At 59.0% G+C, this 20,250-nt stretch overlaps 1 protein-coding gene and 1 pseudogene across 4 annotated transcripts; both read right to left on the bottom strand.

Annotated features, from left to right (window-relative positions):
- Positions 1-12: 12 nt before the first annotated feature.
- TELO2 (telomere maintenance 2) lies at positions 13-18,473 on the bottom strand. 4 transcript variants are annotated; one of them, XM_054714585.1, is made up of 21 exons: positions 18,216-18,473; positions 17,159-17,494; positions 16,236-16,513; positions 9,951-10,019; positions 9,500-9,647; positions 9,056-9,158; positions 8,747-8,815; positions 8,483-8,624; positions 8,264-8,400; positions 7,675-7,754; positions 7,353-7,454; positions 6,170-6,258; positions 5,867-5,958; positions 5,474-5,590; positions 5,289-5,360; positions 4,005-4,169; positions 3,217-3,308; positions 2,484-2,583; positions 2,243-2,307; positions 1,868-1,986; positions 13-559 (listed from the first exon to the last, which is right to left on the bottom strand). In XM_054714585.1, exons 2-21 carry the CDS (start codon positions 17,491-17,493, stop codon positions 453-455), a joined length of 2,481 nt encoding a protein of 826 aa, XP_054570560.1. In that variant the 5' UTR covers position 17,494; positions 18,216-18,473; the 3' UTR covers positions 13-452. The 4 variants fall into 4 exon arrangements, with proteins under 4 accessions (XP_054570560.1, XP_054570561.1, XP_054570559.1 ...); XM_054714586.1 differs by lacking the exon at positions 18,216-18,473 and adding an exon at positions 17,831-17,849; XM_054714584.1 differs by lacking the exon at positions 18,216-18,473 and having other exon boundaries at positions 17,159-17,514.
- LOC114233380 (U1 spliceosomal RNA) lies at positions 1,280-1,458 on the bottom strand (annotated as a pseudogene).
- Positions 18,474-20,250: the final 1,777 nt, after the last annotated feature.

The following is a 20,250-nucleotide window of genomic DNA, read 5'->3' as shown; positions in this document are numbered from 1 at the left end:
GCATGGGTTTGAGCACCTGTAGCTCCTTTTTATTCTTCTTTGTTGTTGTTTTTTAACATAACCTGCCTTTAGGTGAGGAGGGGGGTTGAGGACACTGCTCTGCTGATCTTGGCAGCTCCCACTGGAGCACATCCAGGCCGAGCAGCAGCACCCTCCTCTCCTCTCCTGCTGCCACCTGCAGAGCCGGCTCCTCGGAGCCCCCCCACCCCCCCGAGTTCAGGGTGCTGTCGTGGGGGCAGTACCCAGAGGCCCTGGCGTGGACTTCTAGCTGAGCACTCAGACCTGGGCTATCAACAGCAGCACAGGCGGGGCCTTCCTGCCTGCACGCTCAGGACCAGGTGGACGGCCCATCCCACGAGGGGCTGCACCACAAAGTCCACACGTCAGCCTGGCTCCTCGGGCCTGTGCTCAGCCCTCCTGGCCCTCCTCCCAGTGGGAATGGTGCCCAGGGACTAAGGGGGAGACAGTGGGAGGAGCTTGTCTTTGAGTTTCTCCAGCAGCAGCAGTGCCTTCACGGCCAGCATTCTGCAGTCCTCATCCGGGTCCTTCTCAGCCACGTCTGCCAGAGAGGGCAATCACACAGAGCACAGCATTCCATGGTGCTGAGCAGCCAGCCCTCTTCAGTTGTGTTTCATTAAGTTCCTGAAGGAGGCCCCGCAGGGGCCCGGCGTGGCCAGCTGCCCTGGGCTTCAGGCCCGTGGCACCAGGCCCTTTGCTGAGGCCCCCGGTGAGAGCAGCACCTTAGATGCCACCAAGGGCCTTCACTGGGTCCCTGAGCAGGAGCAGTGCTCCCCTCCACCCAGGCTGGGAACTCCAGCAGGTGGGAGGCAGCTGGGAGGATAAACACACCCCCCTCCGCAAAGCCACTCCAAGGTTGCAGCTCTCACCCCAGGGAAGGAGCCTGCACCCAAGACAATGGACGAGAGACGCTGGATGCCACACGCCTGCAGCACGAGACCCCGAGAAAGCTCAGGCACCGCCCAGAACCGTGCAGACAAGTAACATGAGATAATCAGAGAAACCCACACAGGGGCTCTGCACACCGACCAACAGGATGGAGGACACTGGGGACAGTGGACTGGAGGAGCTGGGGATGCAGGGCAGCTCGGGACCCGGGGCCGGACACAGGAGCCGGCAGAAAGAAGAAGGCCGTCCTCGCATCAGTGGGCCTTCAAGTGTGGCCACAGATTAAATGGTCCAGTCCCAGCCCTGTGCCCTGCGGGTAGAAGTTGGGGGGCCGAGGGGGGCGCTCTGAGGCCGCCTCAGCTGGCTACAGGTGGGAGGTTACACTCGTCACAACAGACTTCTCTTTTTTTTACCCCACCGCCACAAATTATGCAGTCGCGTTTCCCATATTCGGGGAAATCACAGGGGTCAGCACATCCGGAGGCAATGGGTAAGCCTCACCCTGGGAAAACCACCTTCGTGATCATGGTATCTCCCCTGCCAGACAAGTACACAACAGACTTCTTAAAAAGAACATGTAGGTGAGGAGGATGGGGCCAAAATATGTCAAAACACTAATAATCAGTGAATCTAGGGAGGGTACATAGTGCTCACTTTATGAGTCTTGTAACCTTTCTGAGTTAGAATTTTCCAGAATGAATACTGATGCCATCTCCCACATCAGGGCACCTTCTCTCAGGTGCCCTGCGGGACTCCCCAACAATGGCCATGTTCCAGTCCCCACACTGGGGGACACTTGTAGTGCAGACAAGGAGGGACACACGCACACAGCCGTGGACAGGGGCTCGCTCAGCTCTGGGAATCCCCACGATGTCCCCTGCACCCCGACAGCCGCTGGAACCCTCCAGGCTGCACTGGCCTCCCGCCCACCTTGCAACTGCACCTGGGGCCCCGCGCTCACCTGCCAGCCACGACCGGGCTTCCAGCAGCTCATCCGGTAGGTCTTCCAGCAGCCGCTCAGCCGGGACGCTGAGGAGGACGGAGGAGACGGCAGACAGCAAGCCCCGGCGCACGTAGCTGCTGAGCAAGGTGAGGGCTAAGCCCCAATGGAGCCACAGGCTGGCCAGGGAGACCCCGATTTTCCTCCGAGCACAGCAGCCAGGCCGGCAACAAAGCACGCCTGGCCCTGCCTAGCCCCTTCCTTCTTACTGCAGGGCCAAGCTGCCTCACAGCCACACCTAGGAGCCGCCCTCAGTCTCCCGATTTCCACTTTCTAGGATTCAGAGCCCACCCGTGTCCACGTGGGGCCACTGCCCTCAGTCCCTTGGCCACTCACGCGTCACCATGGAAGCGAAGGGCCCACACGAACTCCAGCAGAGCCTTGCCCATTGACACAGCCACCTGAAACAGCAGAGGCCAATGGGCATGAGTCCTGGCACCCAGCAGTCCCCACCTTGGACTTTCCTCAGGTCCAAACACTCCTGTCCCTAGGGCCAAGGTGTGGGCCACGGGAAGAACAAACTGCTGGCACACAATCTACGCGAGGTGGGGGCCATCAGCTGCCTCTCCCAGCTCACCGTGGTATTCACAGCCAGGTACATCAGGGCCCCTAAGGTGTGGGCCAGTCTCCCGAGAACCAACTGGTCATCTCCCAAAAGGTCGAAGGTCACCAGAGGCCTGCAACACAGAATCAGGTGAATGGCGCAGGTCAGACACTCGGCCAACTTCCCAACCGCCTGGGCCAATGGACATCCCTGCCCCCTGGATGCTGCTCCTCACCGCCTATCCCCATGCCGCACCCAGAGCCATATGGAGAAGGTGTCAGACAGACACCCAGTCACCCTGCAAGGCTGCCGGGCACAAGCCCCGGCCTGGGTCAGGAAGGAGGGGCCGTGCACTTGAGGGAAGCAAGGCCGCCCCGGCCTTGCAGCAAAGGCAGCCGCCTAGCCCTGTCCCTGAGGGAAGGGCTCCAGTCCCTGGCCCTCCCCACCATCACCAGAGTATCACACCACGCGGGGTGGTGGCCCACTCAGGCTGAGGCTGGACAAGGAGGCAAAGGAGGGGTGGGCAGAGCACTTGCAGCATCGAGACAGCACAGCAAGGCTCTGGCCCCACCACAAACCCGACATCTGTGACAGAAAGTGTGACACCTAATGCCCTGGCCCATCATTTACTTTAAGCTCCGAGCAACCACAGCCGAAGTCGTGATCCTGCTGCTGCCTAAGCCCCACCTCAGGCCCCCCCCTGGGAAGCCGCCTGTCCTCAGAGGTATCCAGGGCTCATTCCCCAAATCACGGGCTTCCCACTCACCTGTCAAAACCCTGGATGAGGGGGAAGAAGAAGTAGCCAGCCACTGAGTTGAATTCATTGGGGCTGCCAGCTGGTCCCTGCCTGGAAGAGCCCTGCCAAACACACAGGGGGCCACGTGGGTGTGGAGCACGGCCTCCCCTCCCCGTGCAGCACCCTCTCGTGGAGGGGCCGCCCTGTGCGCCAGGGGAGCGTACGCAGCCTCCCTGGGCCCTACGGGCTGGATGCTAGTAGCACCCGATCAAGAACGTCTCCAGCCCCAGCTGGTTTGGCTCAGTGCATAGAGCATTGGTCTGCAGACTGAAGGATCCCGGGTTCAATTCCTGTCAAGGGCACATGCCCGGGTTGCAGGCTCGATCCCCAGTAGGGGGCATACAGGAGGCAGCCGATCAGTGGTTCTCTCTCATCATTGATGCTTCTATCTCTCTCTCCCCTCGCCCTTCCTCTCTGAAATCAACAAAAAATATATTTTATTTAAAAAAAATGTCTCCAGACGTGGCCAAATGTCCCTGGGGGGCAAGATCAGCCTAGCCTAGGCAGATCCCCAACACAGCCCATACCAGGCCATCTGCTGCTGACAGAATTCTTGGGCCCTTTTTTCATACCTAATTCTGCATTCATATCTTAAAACCAGTTCATTTTGATGCCCTACAGCATGTCACGTCACTCAGTTTGTGCCCAAAACTCTCCTTTCAGAGAACACCAGCACTGGCCACCCCGTCCATGCAGACCGGGCCTCCAGCCTGCCCAAAGTCCCCACCCACGAGGACCCGACCCGAGTCCTGGCTGACCTTTGAAAATCGCCGGGTCTTCCTTCTGATCCTCTCGTCCACCACAGCCCGCCAGGTGGGAGCCTCGGCGCAGCTGGGCGGGCAGGTGGGGCCCGGGGAGCCACACTGGGAAGTCCTCCCGAGGCGCCCAGGCCGAGACAGCTCCTGGGCTGCCAGAGCCAGGACCTAAAGGAGAGAGAGGCCCAGGGCAGCCGCCGTCGCTCTGGGGAAGGATGACACTTTCTAGCTCAAGGTAAACCGAGTTTCCCATTAGCACCAGCAGCTCTTGCGCCTTCGAGGGGGAGCTTCAGGGAACCCCGTAGAAAGTCAGTCCCAAGTATCTCAGAATCACTTCGCTTTGTGGGGGACAGGAGGGGGAGGTGGGCATGCGCCCTGGAGACCAGCCAGAGCCTTCACTCCCCTCACAAGGGCCACGTCTCTTCCCAAAGCTCATCCAGTCCTGACCGCTGCCTCACAGGAAAAGGTAATGAAGGCTACATGTGGGTGGGCCCTGAAAACACACGAGTGGAAGAAGCCAGACCTAGGTGGCCACAAGTATGACCTCCCTTATAGGAAGCACCCAGAACAGGCAAATCCACAGAGAACAGGAGTGGACTGGTGGTTACAGGGGAGGAAGTGCTTGTGGGTGATGCAAGAATTTCTGAAAGCAGACAGATGTGATAGGCACACAACACTGCAAATGTACCACGTGCCACTGAGTTGTAAACAGTAAAATGGTGTATTTTTTGTGTTGTCTTGGTCTTTGCTTTATTCTACATCAGCGGTCGCCAACCTTTCGGATCTCACAGACCACCGGTTGGCGACCGCTGCTCTAATAACATGTAGCATCTTAATCAGTGTTAAGTGCACACAGTTCAGTGTCATTAAGTACATGCACGTTGCTGTGCAACCATCACCACCATCCACCTCCACCCAAAATGACCCTCTGTCCCCATTAAACACTAACTCCCCACCCCTCCCTCAGCCCATGGCACCCACCATCTACTTTGTCTAAGATTTTTACTCCTTAGGATCCCATGGATGTGGAATCATACAGTATCTGTGTTGTGCCTGGCTTATTTCACTTAGCAAAACTACTTCCCAACGCATCCACACTGCAGCAGGTGTGAGAACCCCTTCCTTGATCACACAGATGCTGGTCTCAGGCTCAGGTCCAGTGAAGTTACTCAGGAGGCCTCTGGCTCTGCCCACGTAGATTTTAGCAAACACCAGCTCCCTGGCCTGGCCCCTCCCGTGAGGGCAGCCTGGGCCTGACAAGTGGGACAGGGGCCCCTGGGCACTCACGTCCAGGATGTCCATGCGCTGCCGGAGGCTGTAGTTGATGGCGTAGAACTGTGAGGTCAGATACGCCGCCACCTGAGCCAGGCAGATGAGAGGTCGCGGTGGATCACAACTCCAGAGGTAGGGCCCCAACACAGACACTAGCTGGGGGGGCACAACCTTGGCACCCCACAGCCAGTGGGACTCACCTGGGCCGGATCTGTGACGGTGACGGCCACCAGGGCTCTCTGGCGCAGCCCCTCAAATCCCGCCACGCTCGTCTTCTCCTCCAGGTGCAGGAGCACCTGGGCGAGCTCCACACTCACCTGCCAACAGGTCAGGGCGCCTTCAGCCCCCGGGCCTGCCCCAGGCCCCCACAGTCTTCCATTTTCTTTACAATGGAAGGGACACATCTAGGACAGCCTGGGACTCTGGTCTCCACCTCCCATCCCAGCAGAGGCCCCAGACCCAGGCCTCCTAAGGGGACAGAGGGCCAACAAAGCAGACAACACGAGCCAAACCAGGTCCCCTGAGGGCACATGTTCCTCCCAGGACACTGCTCACTCCCATGACCCTGACAGCCCCGCCCGTCTACTGCTCACCTCCCGAGTGGCAGCCGGGTTCCTGAAGACCAGCCCCTCAACGGCCCGCAGGGCTGCCTCCCAGCGCTCCCAGTCCTCGGACGTGGTCAGGGCTGAACCCAAACAGGCCTCCATCATTCCTTGGCCCTGACCTTGACCACGGCAGAGCCAGCAGCCAGGGTCTGGGCACTGGGCAGAAGGCAGGTGAACCCCCAGAACATGGACAGGTCCCATCGACCAACCATCCCAGGGCAGGGCTGTGCTCAGGGCTGGGTCCCTGCCACAGGGCACTCAGCGGGGCCCATGCCATGTGGAGAGGCCCACCTTCCACGCAGTCCCGGACGTACATGGGCACCTTGCCACTCTTCAGCTCTTGGTCCCCCGACATGTCATAGGGAACAAACTCATCGTCGCTGTGGAGGAATCACAGACGTGAGGCGCCTGCTGGTCACGCAGGAGCAGAAAGCAGGCAGGAGGGAGTGCCTGAGAGCTGAGGCTGGGCACCTCCACAAAAAGGACACGCTCCTCAGTCACCAAAATTCATGTCCCAGGCCCTGGCCAGGTAGACCAATTGGCTAAGAGTGTTGTCCCGACGTCCCAACATACCAAGGTTGTGGGTTTGATCCCCAGTCAGGGCACATATTAGAAGCAACCAATGAGTACATACATAAGTGAAGAAACAAACTGATGGTTCTCTCTCTCTCTTCTTTTCTCATTCCCTCTCAAAAATAAAAACCAGCCCTAGATGGTTTGGCTCCGTGGATAGACATCGGCCTGTGGACCAAGGGGTCCGGGTTTGATTCTGACCAAGGGCACGCACCTTGGTTGCAGGCTCCACCCCAGCCCGGGCCCTGATCGGGGCTTGTGTAGGAGGCAACCAATCAATGTGTTTCTCTCACATCAATGTTTCTCTCTTTCCCTCTCTCTTCTACTCTCCCTAAAAACCAATGAAAAAATACCCTCGGGTGAGGATTAACAAAAATAAATAATAGCCGAAACCGGTTTGGCTCAGTGGATAGAGCGTCGGCCTGCGGACTCAAGGGTCCCAGGTTCGATTCCGGTCAAGGGCATGTACCTTGGTTGCGGGCGCATCCCCAGTAGGGGGTGTGCAAGAGGCAGCTGATCGATGTTTCTCTCTCATCGATGTTTCTAACTCTCTATCCCTCTCTCTTCCTCTCTGTAAAAAATCAATAAAATATATTAAAAAATAATAATAATAAAATAATAAAAAATAAGAATTCACCTCTCAGTCCCTGAAGCTTCAAGAACGACTGACGGGGTAAGGCTACAGTGAAGCTGAGGCCCTCCATGCTGGTTCTCATACTGAGCGAAAGACTGGAGAGAGCTCAGAGCCAGTACGGCACTGTAGGCTGACCCATGGTTTCAAGACAAGCCCATCACCCCTTGAGTTCACCTCGTGGCTCTGACACCAGCACGGGGTTGCCCCAGGCCTCAGTGCCTTCCCCTCCTCTCCCTCCGCGCCCCCACCCCAAGATTTCCGTCCTACCTGTCAAGCTCAGAGTCAGAGCCCTGTGGCCGCACCTGCGGGACTCCACCCTCTAAGGTCTGCTTGTCAGGGGTCTCTGCAGCGACCGGAGTGACGGGTGAGCTTTTGCGAAACAAGGAGGAACCCTTCAGGGACAACCTCACAAGTTTCTGGTCCCAGAACCTCTGCTTCCCAAGGAAACACTCCTTCCACCCCAACCCTAGTCTCCTCAGCTTCTGTCTCAGCAACGTGGGTCCAGGATGACAAGACACAGTCCAACATGCGTGCAGAAACTGCCCCACCCGGCTAACCGTGCCCAGACCTCAGGGTGGGAAGAACTCACCCCGCCTCCGAGGGGCTGTCAGCAGCAGGCTGCGGGGCGGCCAAGGCCAGCATCTCGCAGCTCAGTTCATCCTTTTCATACTGCAACAGAAAAGATCTGGAGTCAGCTGGGATGGGCCTGGCAGGTGCAGCAGAGCCAGGGCCCCTCCAAGGCCCTCCCACTGCAGCCCCAGTCCAGCCTGACAGCCAGAGCCTTCCAAGAGCAACCGTCTAAGTCTCCACCTTGCAGAGGGCAGCACCGGGTGTACTGAAGGCTAGAGGGCCCACCCATCCTGAGGGAGTGGAGAGTGAGAATCCCCAGGACACAGTACACGTGGCAATGCCCTGAGGGCTCAGTGGATGGAGAGGAGGGGATGCCTAGGATGACCTGAGAGTTAAACACCCACGGATCCCCTGGGGGACCTGCTCGGGCACAGCTGAGGGGCGATACCTCCACTCCCTCTAAGCTGTGAACCCTCAGGAGGGCCGCCAGGGCCGAGTCCGCACTAACGGAGAGATGCTCCATGAGCACAGACCCAGGAAGGTGAGGTGACATCGAGGCTGGAGCGACAGCAGCTTGGGGAGACCACGTGGGCACAGCCCTCGCTCACCTGGAACTTCAGGGGAGGCCCCTCAGGGTGGATCCGGGCACTGGCCACCTCGGCCACGATCATGCCCAGGCGGCGCACGGCAGGTAAACTGCTGTCCAGGCGGCACTTCACTCCTGCCATTAGGCTGGCCAGCAACTCTGGGAAAACCAACGTATCCACGCTGACTGTGCCGTGGGGAAGGGGGGCAACGGGGACAGGGTGCCCGCGCCACCTGCTCACCGTCGCGGCTGCCCTGGAGCTCAGCGTCCCCCAGGTGCGCCAGGCAGATCAGGACGGCTTTGCTGACATAGCACTGCTGCGCCAGGGGTGCGTGGCGGATGGCGCTGCTGCTGCCCCACGTCTCCATGAGCTCCTTCAGCGCCTGGTGGGCAGCACAACCCTGGCCTGGTCAGACAGCCCCCTGCCGCCCCTCCAGCCCGGGCAGGATGCTCCCTCCCCGTCCCACTGGGACGCTGCAGGGACTGAGGGCCAGACAGGACTTGCCTGGACGAGGAGTGGGCGCCGTTGGCTGTCCATGGCCAGGTACCCCAGCAGGCTCTGCAGCACAGGCGTCTGCAAAAGAAGCCGGGCATCTCGTCGCTGTCTGCCAGGCAGATACCACCCGCCTGCCGCCTGCATGGCCAGAGTTGCCCAGGGAGCCGAGGGGTGTCTGCGCAGGAGTCCTGGAGCAGGAACGGGTCTGGGCTAAAGGACAGGGCATTTCCCGGAGACGAGCACTGTTCCAGCTACACCTGCCACAGTCATTTCTCTGGGGCCGGAGGCGGCCCGCAGCCCACCTCGTGGCCCTCTCACCGTGTGTCGGTACTGCAGGAACAGAAGCTTCTGGGTCATCACAAACCGGGCCTTCTTACTCTTCAAAACCAGGCTCCCCAGCAGTCGAGAGAGAACTTGAGGCCTGTGAGGCACAGTTGAGGGGGGAGGGAATTTTAACATATTGGGCTGGATCCTGGGCTCTGCACTAACCCCAGGGAGCCCGGGGGAGTGTCTCAGCTCCAAGTGGGTCCTGATTCTCCCTCTTCCTGATAAACACAGAAACCAGGAGAGCCCAGCACCTCAATGCATCTGACTGCACCGAAGGTTAAATACCTCACCTGGAGCAGGGGTGCCAGCTTCCCCTACGGAGGACCAGAAACTGACTACATACAAAGGGATGGCAGGTAAGGTGTCACCTGGACCCCACCTTCTGCCTTCTTAGGAGAAAAGCATTTACAGTGGGAAGGGTACCTTGCTTCTTACCCAGGGGCAGTCTCCACAAGCCCTGTCAGCACGGCCTCCATGGCCCGGTCGGGCACGCATTCCACCAGGCGCCAGCAGACCCGCTGCCAGAGGCAGCTGCCCTGGGTGAGTGCCGTCAGCCTGGGCACCAGCACACCCAGGATCTCCTCTGCGGGAAAGCCAACAGGGCCCTGGGGCATCCCGTATCGGCAGCCCACAGGCCCACTGGTTGCATAGCCAAGCCCCCACCCACCAAGGAGCCCAGGACAGCTGGCCTCAGCCCACCCACGACCAGGCCCAGGCAAGGGGACCGCTGCTGTTTCAGGACACACAGCAATGCTCCCACCCCCTGCCAGGGAAACATGCGTGTCCCCGCCCCCCCCCCGCCCTCCGCCACCCAGGACAGCCACCAGGAGGAAAGGGGAGGGGGCCAGAACATGCTGTGGCTTCTCCCCAGACAGGAAACACTCACTCTGCCTCCCGTAGACACAGGCTTTCCCCACGACCTGAGACACAAAGGAGACAGAGCAGTCTAAGCCGCCTAGGACAGGAAGGAAAAGGAGATTTTAAAGGAGGGCTAAGGTAAGGCTATCAAACCTGACCAGTGGGGCCAGGCCTCATTCCTGGGCAGGCGGACTCCGTGTTATAAACATGCCAACTCATTCGCTCTAAACCAACCATAATCGTAATAGGATTGTTCTAACTTGAAGAGCCAGCAATAATAACTGTTTAAAAACCGTTACACAGGGGAAACCAAGATGGCGGCATAGGTTAAACACCTAACCTGCAGCCGGGCACAACATTTTCAAAAATACAACTAGAGGTCAGAACGGACATCGTCCAGAACCACAGGAGAGCTGGCGGACTGAAATGCCCACAGCTGGGGGGAAGGAGAAGGCCACGGGGACAGTCGGGGAAGCCGTAAAAGCCTGAGGTATGGAGAAACGGGCGGAGACACGAGCACACGCGCCTGCGGGGAGGATGGAACCGGAGAGGAGGGGGCGGCTGATGACCTGGCCGGCGTTCACTGGCAGGAAGGAGATAAAGGCTCCGGAGTGCGCTGAGCACCGGCTCCGACTGCACTGAACCCCATTCCGGGCGAAACCCTGGGAAACTCACTCACTTTTGCAACTCCGCCGCCCCCGCAGGCCGCCCGGCCCGGGACGCTGGGGACGCCGCCGCAGCGGAGGCGCCCGGAGCCCGGCGGCCTCCCAGCACCCGTCCCCGCCGCGCAGCCCCCGCGCGCCTGGTCCCGCGGGCCGCGCGCCCCGCACACCGGACGGAGGCCCGGGCGCCCTCTCCGTGCACCTCCCGGCGGCGCTAGACTTCAGTAGAGTTGACTGAATTCAAGGGATTAAAAAGTATAAATTGGGGGGACGCTGCGGCGGCGACGTCCGGAACACGGTGATGGCGGTGCCTGGAGCACGGCGGCCGCCCAGCGCCCGTCCCAGCCGCGCAGCCCCCACGCGCCTGGTTCCGCGGGACGCGTGCACCGCGCACCGGACAGAGGCCCGGGCGCCCTTTCCGTGCACCTCCCGGCGGCGCTAGACTTCAGTAGAGTTGACTGAATTCAAGGGATTAAAAAGTATAAATTGGGGGGACGCCGCGGCGGCGACGTCCGGAACACGGTGATGGCGGTGCCTGGAGCTCGGCGGCCGCCCAGCGCCCGTACCAGCCGCGCAGCCCTCGCGCGCCTGGTTCCGCGGGACGCGCGCACCGCGCACCGGACGGAGGCCCGGGCGCCCTTTCCGTGCACCTCCCGGCGGCGCTAGACTTCAGTAGAGTTGACGGAATTCAAGGGATTAAAAAGTATAAATTGGGGGGGACGCCGCGGCGGCGACGTCCGGAACACGGTGATGGCGGTGCCTGGAGCTCGGCGGCCGCCCAGCGCCCGTCCCAGCCGCGCAGCCCTCGCGCGCCTGGTTCCGCGGGACGCGCGCACCGCGCACCGGACGGAGGCCCGGGCGCCCTTTCCGTGCACCTCCCGGCGGCGCTAGACTTCAGTAGAGTTGACTGAAATGAAGGGATTAAGAAGTACAAATTGAGAAGTTTGAAAAAGATGGCGGCGGAGGTTAAAGGCTGTTCTGTTGCCTCGCACCCAGCGAAATCGGAGGGGATGAGGTGTGGAGGTGCGTGGGTCTGGCTGGTGGCGGGGGAAAGGGGCTTTTGTTCCAAACCTAAGGGAGATTAGCTCTCCATCACCCTGAAACCCATCTTCTGGCGAACCCCGGGAGACCCAGATGCCTGCGGGGAGAGGCGGGACTCTTGCAGAGGTGCGCCCAGCAATCAGTGTTTGCTGCGCTGGAGTGCGGAACGAGGGGACTTAGATACATGGAAGGCAGAAGGACCAGACTCACAGCCATCGAGGCTCGCCGCACCATGGCCTGTTGGCGCCCTGAGACCCCGCCCCGCCCTGGGACCCGCCCCGCATGTTTTGAAGACCTGCCCCGCAAGTCTTGCAGGCACACCTGCGCCCCAAGCAACGGCTTATGCATGTGGGTGGCCTGCCCTCTGGCAGCGGACCAGATGATCTGCTGTTCTAGTCGGACTGCTCCAGGGCCACTCAGACAGGAGGAAGAAACTACAGTTTTTGCTGTAATCCTTGCTGAGTGCCTAAGGCAGTAGCTGATCTACACCCCATTGGAGACCCAGAAACGAGGGCATCTAGTGGTCTGTGGGAGATGACACCAGATTTCAACCACGTGCATAAGGGACACATTCAACGGGAATATTCAGTGAGCGCCAAAGCTTTGCTGCACCAAGACCCGGCCCATAAACGTGTCTCCTGCACAGCAACTCTTCCTTTATAGACAAAGAGAGCCCCCCCCAGTGACACCAACAACAATCAAGACTTAACTATACAAAGGAGGACCAAGATGGAGGCATAGGGCGGAAGCCTGATTGTTGCCTACCACAACAACTTTGAGACTACGACAAGAGAGCAGAGCAGACACCATCCAAGACCACCATAGGGCTGGCTGAGTAGATGCTCTACAACTAGAATAAAAGAGGGGTATGTGGGATGATGCTGATGCCGGTGACCCAAAGACCACACTTTAAGAACTACAGCTCAGGCGACACAAAAGAACTATGGCTCAGGCGATACAACAGCGGCCTGGAACGTGCTCGGCGCAGTTCCCCCGGCGGTCTCCGGCTGAGGGGACGGCTCCACTGGCAGCCAAGCACGGACAGACGAGCCCCTATGAGACATGGGGTGGGAGACTCCGCGCTTGCTGACCTCTGAGTCCGTCAAGAATCTCAACGCCCCGGAAGCGGCCAGGTGCGCATGCTCGGCGACCGGCCACCTATGCAGACCCAAGGGCCGATGCAGCGACGCCAGACTGGCCCACCGCCATGCACCGGGTGCACCGGAGCTTCGCCGAGCCGCCGCCCGACGAGTTCTGCAGCAGCCATACTGGAGCTCTGGAAGGATGGCCAGGGGAATTGCTGAGGGGGGATTGACCGGCAGGAATTGGGATCGGGAAGACGGGGCCCCACTGAGACCCGGGTGCGGGCGGGGTTGCGCGCCTCTGGACTCGGGTGTGGTCACACGCCTCTGGGTATAAGTGAGGCCTCACGTCCCTGGGTCTAGGTGAGGTCACATGCCCCTGGGTCCAGGTGAGGCCGGACTCCGGGTCCGGGTGAGGCCAAGTGCCCCTGGACCCGGATGACGCTGGACCCCGTGCCCGGGCGAGGCCAAGCGCCCCTGGGTCTGGGAGAGCCCACACACCCCTGGGTCCAGGCGAGACCATGTGTCCCTGGATCCGGGTGAGGCTGCGTGCACCTAGGCCCGGGTGAGCCCAAGTGGCCCTGGGTCTGGGAGAGGCCAAGCGTCCCTGGGTCCGGGTGAGACCATGTGTCCCTGGATCCGGGTGAGGCCTCGTGCACCTAGGCCCGGGTGAGGCCACGTGCCCCTGGGTCTGGGAGAGGCCAAGCGTCCCTGGCTCCGGGCGAGACCATGCGTCCCTGGATCCGGATGAGGCCTCGTGCACCTAGGCCCGGGTGAGCCCAAGTGGCCCTGGGTCTGGGAGAGGCCAAGCGTCCCTGGGTCCGGGTGAGACCATGTGTCCCTGGATCTGGGTGAGGCCTCGTGCACCTAGGCCCGGGTGAGCCCAAGTGGCCCTGGGTCGGGGAGAGGCCAAGCGTCCCTCGGTCCGGGTGAGACCATGTGTCCCTGGATCCGGGTGAGGCCTCGTGCACCTAGGCCCGGGTGAGCCCAAGTGGCCCTGGGTCTGGGAGAGGCCAAGCGTCCCTGGGTCCGGGTGAGACCATGTGTCCCTGGATCCGGGTGAGGCCTCGTGCACCTAGGCCCGGGTGAGCCCAAGTGGCCCTGGGTCTGGGAGAGGCCAAGCGTCCCTGGGTCCGGGTGAGACCATGTGTCCCTGGATCCGGGTGAGGCCTCGTGCACCTAGGCCCGGGTGAGCCCAAGAGGCCCTGGGTCTGGGAGAGGCCAAGCGTCCCTGGGTCCGGGTGAGACCATGTGTCCCTGGATCCGGATGAGGCCTCGTGCACCTAGGCCCGGGTGAGCCCAAGTGGCCCTGGGTCTGGGAGTGGCCAAACGTTCCTGGGTCTGGGTGTGACCATGTGTCCCTGGATCCGAGTGAGGCCTCGTGAACCTAGGCCCGGGTGAGGCCACGTGCCCCTGGGTCTGGGAGGGCCAAGCGTCCCTGGGTCCGGGTGAGACCATGTGTCCCTGGATCCAGGTGAGGCCTTGTGCAACTAAGCCCGGGTGAGGCCACGTGCCCCTGGGTCTGGGAGAGGCCAAGTGTCCTTGGGTACGGGTGAAGCCAGATCCTGGGTCCGGGTGAGGCCGTGCGCCCCTGGATCCATCCGGGTGAGGCTGGGTCCCAGGCCCGGGTGAGACCACGCGCCCCTTGGGTATGGGTGAGGCCACGTGCCCCTTAGTCCAGGTGACGCTGTGCCCCTGGGATCGGCCGAGACCAAACCAGAGGGAGTCAGACCTCCATTACCACCATTTGTCCACCATCCAGAGCTGAGGGGTCAGTGCTGACATGTACACATAAGGAACTACTGGACATCGAAATTGGGTCTCAAAAGAACTGTTGGTCCAGGGGGAAGCTCGCTACAGATTGATTCATTTGCCTGTCAGCATAAATATTATTGCTCGTCTCACATTCAGTTCTTATTAGTATATATCTAGTGACATTTAATCTCGTTCATCTAGAGGAAATGATGAACAACATAGACTGAGGAACAAGAACAGAACCAGAAGCAAGGAGGCATCGATCGGACTATCGGGCCTCAGAGGGAGGATACGGGAGGGTAGGGGGAGGGTGGGGGGGAGGGGGAGAGTTCAACCAAAGGACCTGTATGCATGCATATAAGCCTATCCAACGGTTAAGTTCAACAGGGGATTGGGGCATGCGTGGGGAGAGGGGTGGGATGGGAATGGGGGGATGAGGACAAATATGTGACACCTTAATCAATAAAGAAATTAAAAAAAAAAAAAAAAAAAAAAACCGTTACACATATCTGCCCACTTAATTGTCACAAGGACCCTCCGAAGTAGGGACGAGTATGGTAGCACCAGGAGAAGCACTGAGAGAGGCCTGGCCAAGGCGGTCAGCTACTCATAGACACAGGTAGGGCTCTGAGCCGCCCACAGGGAGGAAGGGAGGAGACAAGGACACAGGAACCAGGGGAGGGTGGGCGATACCGGCTCCACGAGATCAGCCAGGATGATGGAGCCGACCAGGTTTCAGGCAGGACCCACGCACAGCGGGAACGATAGAAATTCGGAGTTTGTGATCTAGAGAGGGGCCCCTGCACAGCCACTGCCAGTGAAGTAGACTAGACATTCTGGGTTCCTTCAGAACATCCTAGTGCATCACCCAGAAAAAGCAGTGGGGCCAAGAGTCCTGGCAAAATAAAAGCCTCACCTCACTGTGGGTCCCTCCCCCTAGACAGTGATGCTGAGTCCTGGGACTCCATGAAGCAACACGCGTGAAGGGCCTTGAGCAGCACCTGACGTGGCACCAGCTCCACAACCTCAGCTGCTGGAGCGCTGGACACTCCCATGTGAGACACCTGACCCCACAAATGACGCTTCAAAGACTTTGTGATGAAGGGGTGAACCAGAACCCGCTCCCACAGTGCCCCTCCAGGCAGCCAAGATGACCAGTAACAAAGACACCGAGAGACTCAAGCTAACAAGGACAGGCAGCCCCTAGTCAACGGCCACGTCAGATGAGCCCTTGTCACAGTAAGAAGTTTCCAGATGTTCCCATTGACACTGACTAAGGGCCCAGCAGTGAGCAGCCCCATCTGGCTGGCTTCACCACTGTCCACCCAAGAACTGAAGAAATCAAGAGTCAGCTCCATGTCCTGGTTTGGCTCAGTGGATAGAGCATCAGCCTGCAGACTGAAGGGTCCCAGGTTCGATTCCGGTCCAGGGCACATGCCCAGGGTTGCGGGCTTGATCCCAGTGGGGGGCGTGCAGGAGGCAGCTGATCAATGATTCTCTCTCATCACTGATGTTTCTATCTCTCTCTCCCTCTTACTTCCTCTCTGAAATCAATAAAAAATATATATTTTTTAAAACGTCAGCTCCACCTTCAAGGTCAACAGCCAAGAAGTGGGCAAAATTTCAGCATGTGGTTCATTACCGCCCCAAACAAGAGACAACGTCTGACCCACCAACAGCACCACCCAAAGTGCCCAGAGGCCAGGGAGATGAAGGGGATGGCAGATCCAAAATATGGTTGGAAGAGGGTCACTTGGGGGGGGGGGGCCTCACCTCGGAGAGAGTCCACGACCGCCTGCAGCACCCGCACGGCCTCCTCCCCGAGCAGAGGAAAGTAGTTCTGAGGGAAGAACTCAGCGAGGTTCTCGTGCTGCAGACAGTTGCCCAGGCGGTCGGGCAAGCCCACCACCCTGATGAGGAGTGCCTCCTGGAGCAGAGGAAAGGCCAGCTCTGCCTGCTGCCGACACTGCCCCTCCATGACAGCAGCCATCCTGCCCGCCTTCAGGAACCGGGCCAGCAGCCTTGCCATCTTCATCAGACGGAAACTGGGACTGAACCAAGAGCAGGTGTGATGGGTAGAAACCCAATCCCTCATCCTCATCATCCTTGGCCAATGGGAATAGCAACAGCCGTCATTAAACAGGTAATCCCAACAACTTAACTGGCCCTATTCCCTCCACATACATGGAAAGGAAGAGTATTTAAATCTCACTAAGTAGCTAAGATTACCAGCGGGGCACAAGCACCTGCTGGGCCAGTACAGCCTCCTACCTTGGAGTCACACTGGACACCACCGCCCTCTCCTGGCAGTGCTTTTCATACGGTGCTTGCTTTCTTCAGCAACCCCGCTTTCCAACCAGGCATCCCCACAAGGGCTGTCCTGTGCTCTGATGTGGAATCTAGGACCCACCCCAAGTGAGGGGTCCCATGAGCTTGCTGGGGCACCTGGGTGCCTCACTGCAAAGCTGGGAGCCACAGGGTGAAGGAGAGGGCGATGGCGATGCACTGCCACCCGACACTTCAGTGTGGAGCTAACCCACGGCCTCAGCCGCAGGGACTCAAACCCCCTCGCTGCGGAGATGAGCACAAACCAGTTTTAATTTGCAGGTGCCCTGTTATTGGTTTGCAATCCTTCAGGCCAGGCTTATGCTTTGGATGGGACAAGCCACCCCGTAATGAGACCCAGCCCCACTCACCCAGCAGTGTCCTCAAGGGCCTCCATCAGCACCAGGAAGGCTTGGTCAGCTGGGCCCTCCAGGAAGAAGCTGGCCCACAACTCCTCCAACTGGCCATTAGGCAGCAGCCCCAGCCAGTCCGGGGTCAGCTTGCTGACAAGACATCTGAGAAAGGCAGAAAAGTGGACCCTGGCAAACTCCTCCTGCTCTCCAGGGAGGGCCGGGGTCTCCGTTTCTCCGAGATAACGCTTCAGGGACCCCAGGGTGGAGAAGATGCAGCCACCATCCTCAGAAGATGAAAGGGTGTGGACGGCCTCCCGGACAGTGAGCCGCACCGAAGACACCACTGGATCCATCCTGTTCACAGGAAAGGACATGAAAGTGCATGGAGCCGTGGGCAACCACATGGGACCCATTCTTGGAGAAGGAAGCCTCTCCCACGCATTCTCAGACACCCCCACCCTCTGGCCTCTTATTAAGTAAACTTCCTGGGGACCTCATTCCTCTTCACCCCTACTGTCACCCAGCAGTAGCCTCTCCCTCCCACCTCTTTCACCGTTTTCACCAAGAGTCCTTTTCAGGACCCGAGGCCCTCTATGACACCCTCTACAGTAGTAGGTCAACCCGTCCAGGGACACATGCCAGTAACTGGAGATGGCATGGGCCAGGGATGCTGGTAAACATTCCACATACACAAGACAGCCCCCACAATAGAGGATTCTCCAAACCAAATGTCAACAGTGCCGAGGTTGGGAGACCCGGTCTAGAGGCACCCATCAATGCACTTCCGACGTTCATTCGTCTTCCTTTTTAGAAACCACCACCGTCTGTGAGTGGTATTTATTTCTGGTCGAGCGCCCCTGCAGGACTAAGTACCATTAAGTAGGCGCCAGTCTGTTGTCAGTGCACCCAGCCTCTCGATAAAGATGTATTAGGGGCCCAACAGTGCCCCCAAGAGCCTGGTGTCTCCCGACCCAGCCGGGTCTACCAGGGCTGCGGGACGCAGTGTGCACGCGGGCTAACAGCGCAGCGATCAGCCCGTCCCATGCCCCCTACCGAGCGTGCGGCTGAAGCCCACCTCGTGGCGTGACGGGAAGGGCCTCGTGGGGTGGGAGGGGTCTCCGGGCCGGAGGAGGGCCTCAGGGATAGGAGGAGGGCCTCGCAGAGGGCAGGGGTCTCGGGCGGCGCGCAGCGCTCAGACCCCGCGCCGCCGCAGTGGACCCGCTGCCGATTCACTGGGGTCGCCGAGGCCCAGCGCTACGCAGGTTCCCATCGCGCGGCCGCGGAGCACGAGCTCCCAGGCCCCGGCAGAGCTGCCGCTGAACTTCTTTGAGCTTATGGGTCAGCTGACCGACCCCGACCAATCCGCGAAACCCGGAAGCCAGAAGGGGCGCGGAGCGGGCGGCCGCATCTGCGCCTGCGCTAGGCAGGGGGGGCGGGGTCTGTGCCGCGCGGCGCAGGGGCGAGGGGGGGAGATTCCCCCTGTGGGTGGGGCCGCGCGCCCCGACTTGGCTCGGAGCAGGGTTCCTCAGTGCGCGAGGGGGCGCCCTTCTTCTGCCTGCGTGTCCTCGTTACCCGGAGTGATCGCCAGCCCTCGCTCAACTCCGGAGGCCAGTTCTCTCCCGAGCGCCACGCGTGCGCGCCTCCACACCTGCTTGAGCACCGACCGTCCCCGAGGCAAGGCCCTGCGCTCCAGGATACGACCGTGACACGGAAGCAGTAACAACCGGGACGGTGCGGGGATTCATGACTGCAGCGGTGTGAGCCAGGGTCCTGGAATAGGAGCTGCGCTCTTCAGCACGTGACCACCAGCCACAGGTGGCTGTGGAAATGAGCTGAAATCAAATAAAGGGAACAGGTCAGTTCCTTGGTCGCACCAGCCACCTGTCGGCAGTAGCTGCCACAATGCACAGCGCAGGTAGGGTACCTTCCGTCTCGGCAGAAGCGCTTATTGGCAGCCTGCGGGAGTGATCCGGGAAGACTTCACAAGAACGTGCCATTTCAGCCCAGACCAGTGATTTTCAACCTTTTTCATCTCGTGGTACACATCAACTAATTACTAAAATTCTGCAGCACACCAAAAATATGTTATTTGCTGATCTGACAAAAATAGGTATAATTTTGATTCTTTCACACCGGATGCTATTGTGTTGACTGTTGTCATTTTTTTTTTTTTTTATTTGACAATCTAAGGGAAAAGAGGTCAGTGCCCCGACTAAATAGTCAGGTATTGCATGTTTTAAAAATTCTTGCAGCACACCGGTTGAAAATCACTGGCCTGTATGTCCTTGTGGAAAAATCTGGGAAACATTTATTCATTCAACATACATTAAAACCCTACCAGACCTGAGGCCCTGAACCTAACTGTCCCCTATACCTGGGCTCCTGAGCATTAAAGAGAAAAAAATCAACATGATATAGAAAAATGTTAGTTACATGCAAACAAGTGGTTAGAATAAGATGGAACTTGGAGACATTGTAGAAAATAGGTACTAGGCAAAGTACAGAAAATTAGGTAAAGCAGTATAGCGGCAGATTTGGAAATTACCGAAAAATCGGTGTAGCGATCTGGTAGCCTTAAAATGAGACCGCCTTTAGTCACTCATTTTCTTACCCGCTTACTTTTTCGTATCACTATTTGCCATTTGGTGTATTGCTCATGTACTTTATTTTCTCCGTTGATATGTGAGAAGGAACTTTATCTGCTTCATTCTCTTACCTGGAAGAGTGCTTGCTGCACGAAGCAGGCATTTAATTAAAACGTCCACTTCGGGTGCAATTGGGAGAATGGACCGGAGGGGATTCAGGGAGCCAGCTGGGTGGCTGGTGGGGGCCAGGTGGTGAAAACTGGCTGACTGGGATATTTCCGCGGAATAGAAATGATGGGTTGGATGTGGGCTGTGACAGGGAGGGAGGAGTGAGGATGGTGACTCCTTGAGACTCTGGAAATTCCTCCCAGTCCACTTACGGATTAGAGCCCTCGCTCTCCACTTCCTACAGCGACTGCAGTCATCCTCTATTCCTCTATTTTCCTATGATTCCGTAACTTCTCACAAAACAGTGCACAGAAGATCAGTTTCTTAAGCCTTTACATATCTGAAAAATGCCTTTAT

The sequence above is a fragment of the Eptesicus fuscus genome, chromosome 4 (genome assembly GCF_027574615.1).
Source record: "Eptesicus fuscus isolate TK198812 chromosome 4, DD_ASM_mEF_20220401, whole genome shotgun sequence".
Lineage (NCBI taxonomy): Eukaryota > Metazoa > Chordata > Mammalia > Chiroptera > Vespertilionidae > Eptesicus > Eptesicus fuscus.
The sequence above is the reverse complement of the archived record's forward strand: the minus strand, read 5'-3'. Positions and strand labels throughout refer to the sequence as shown.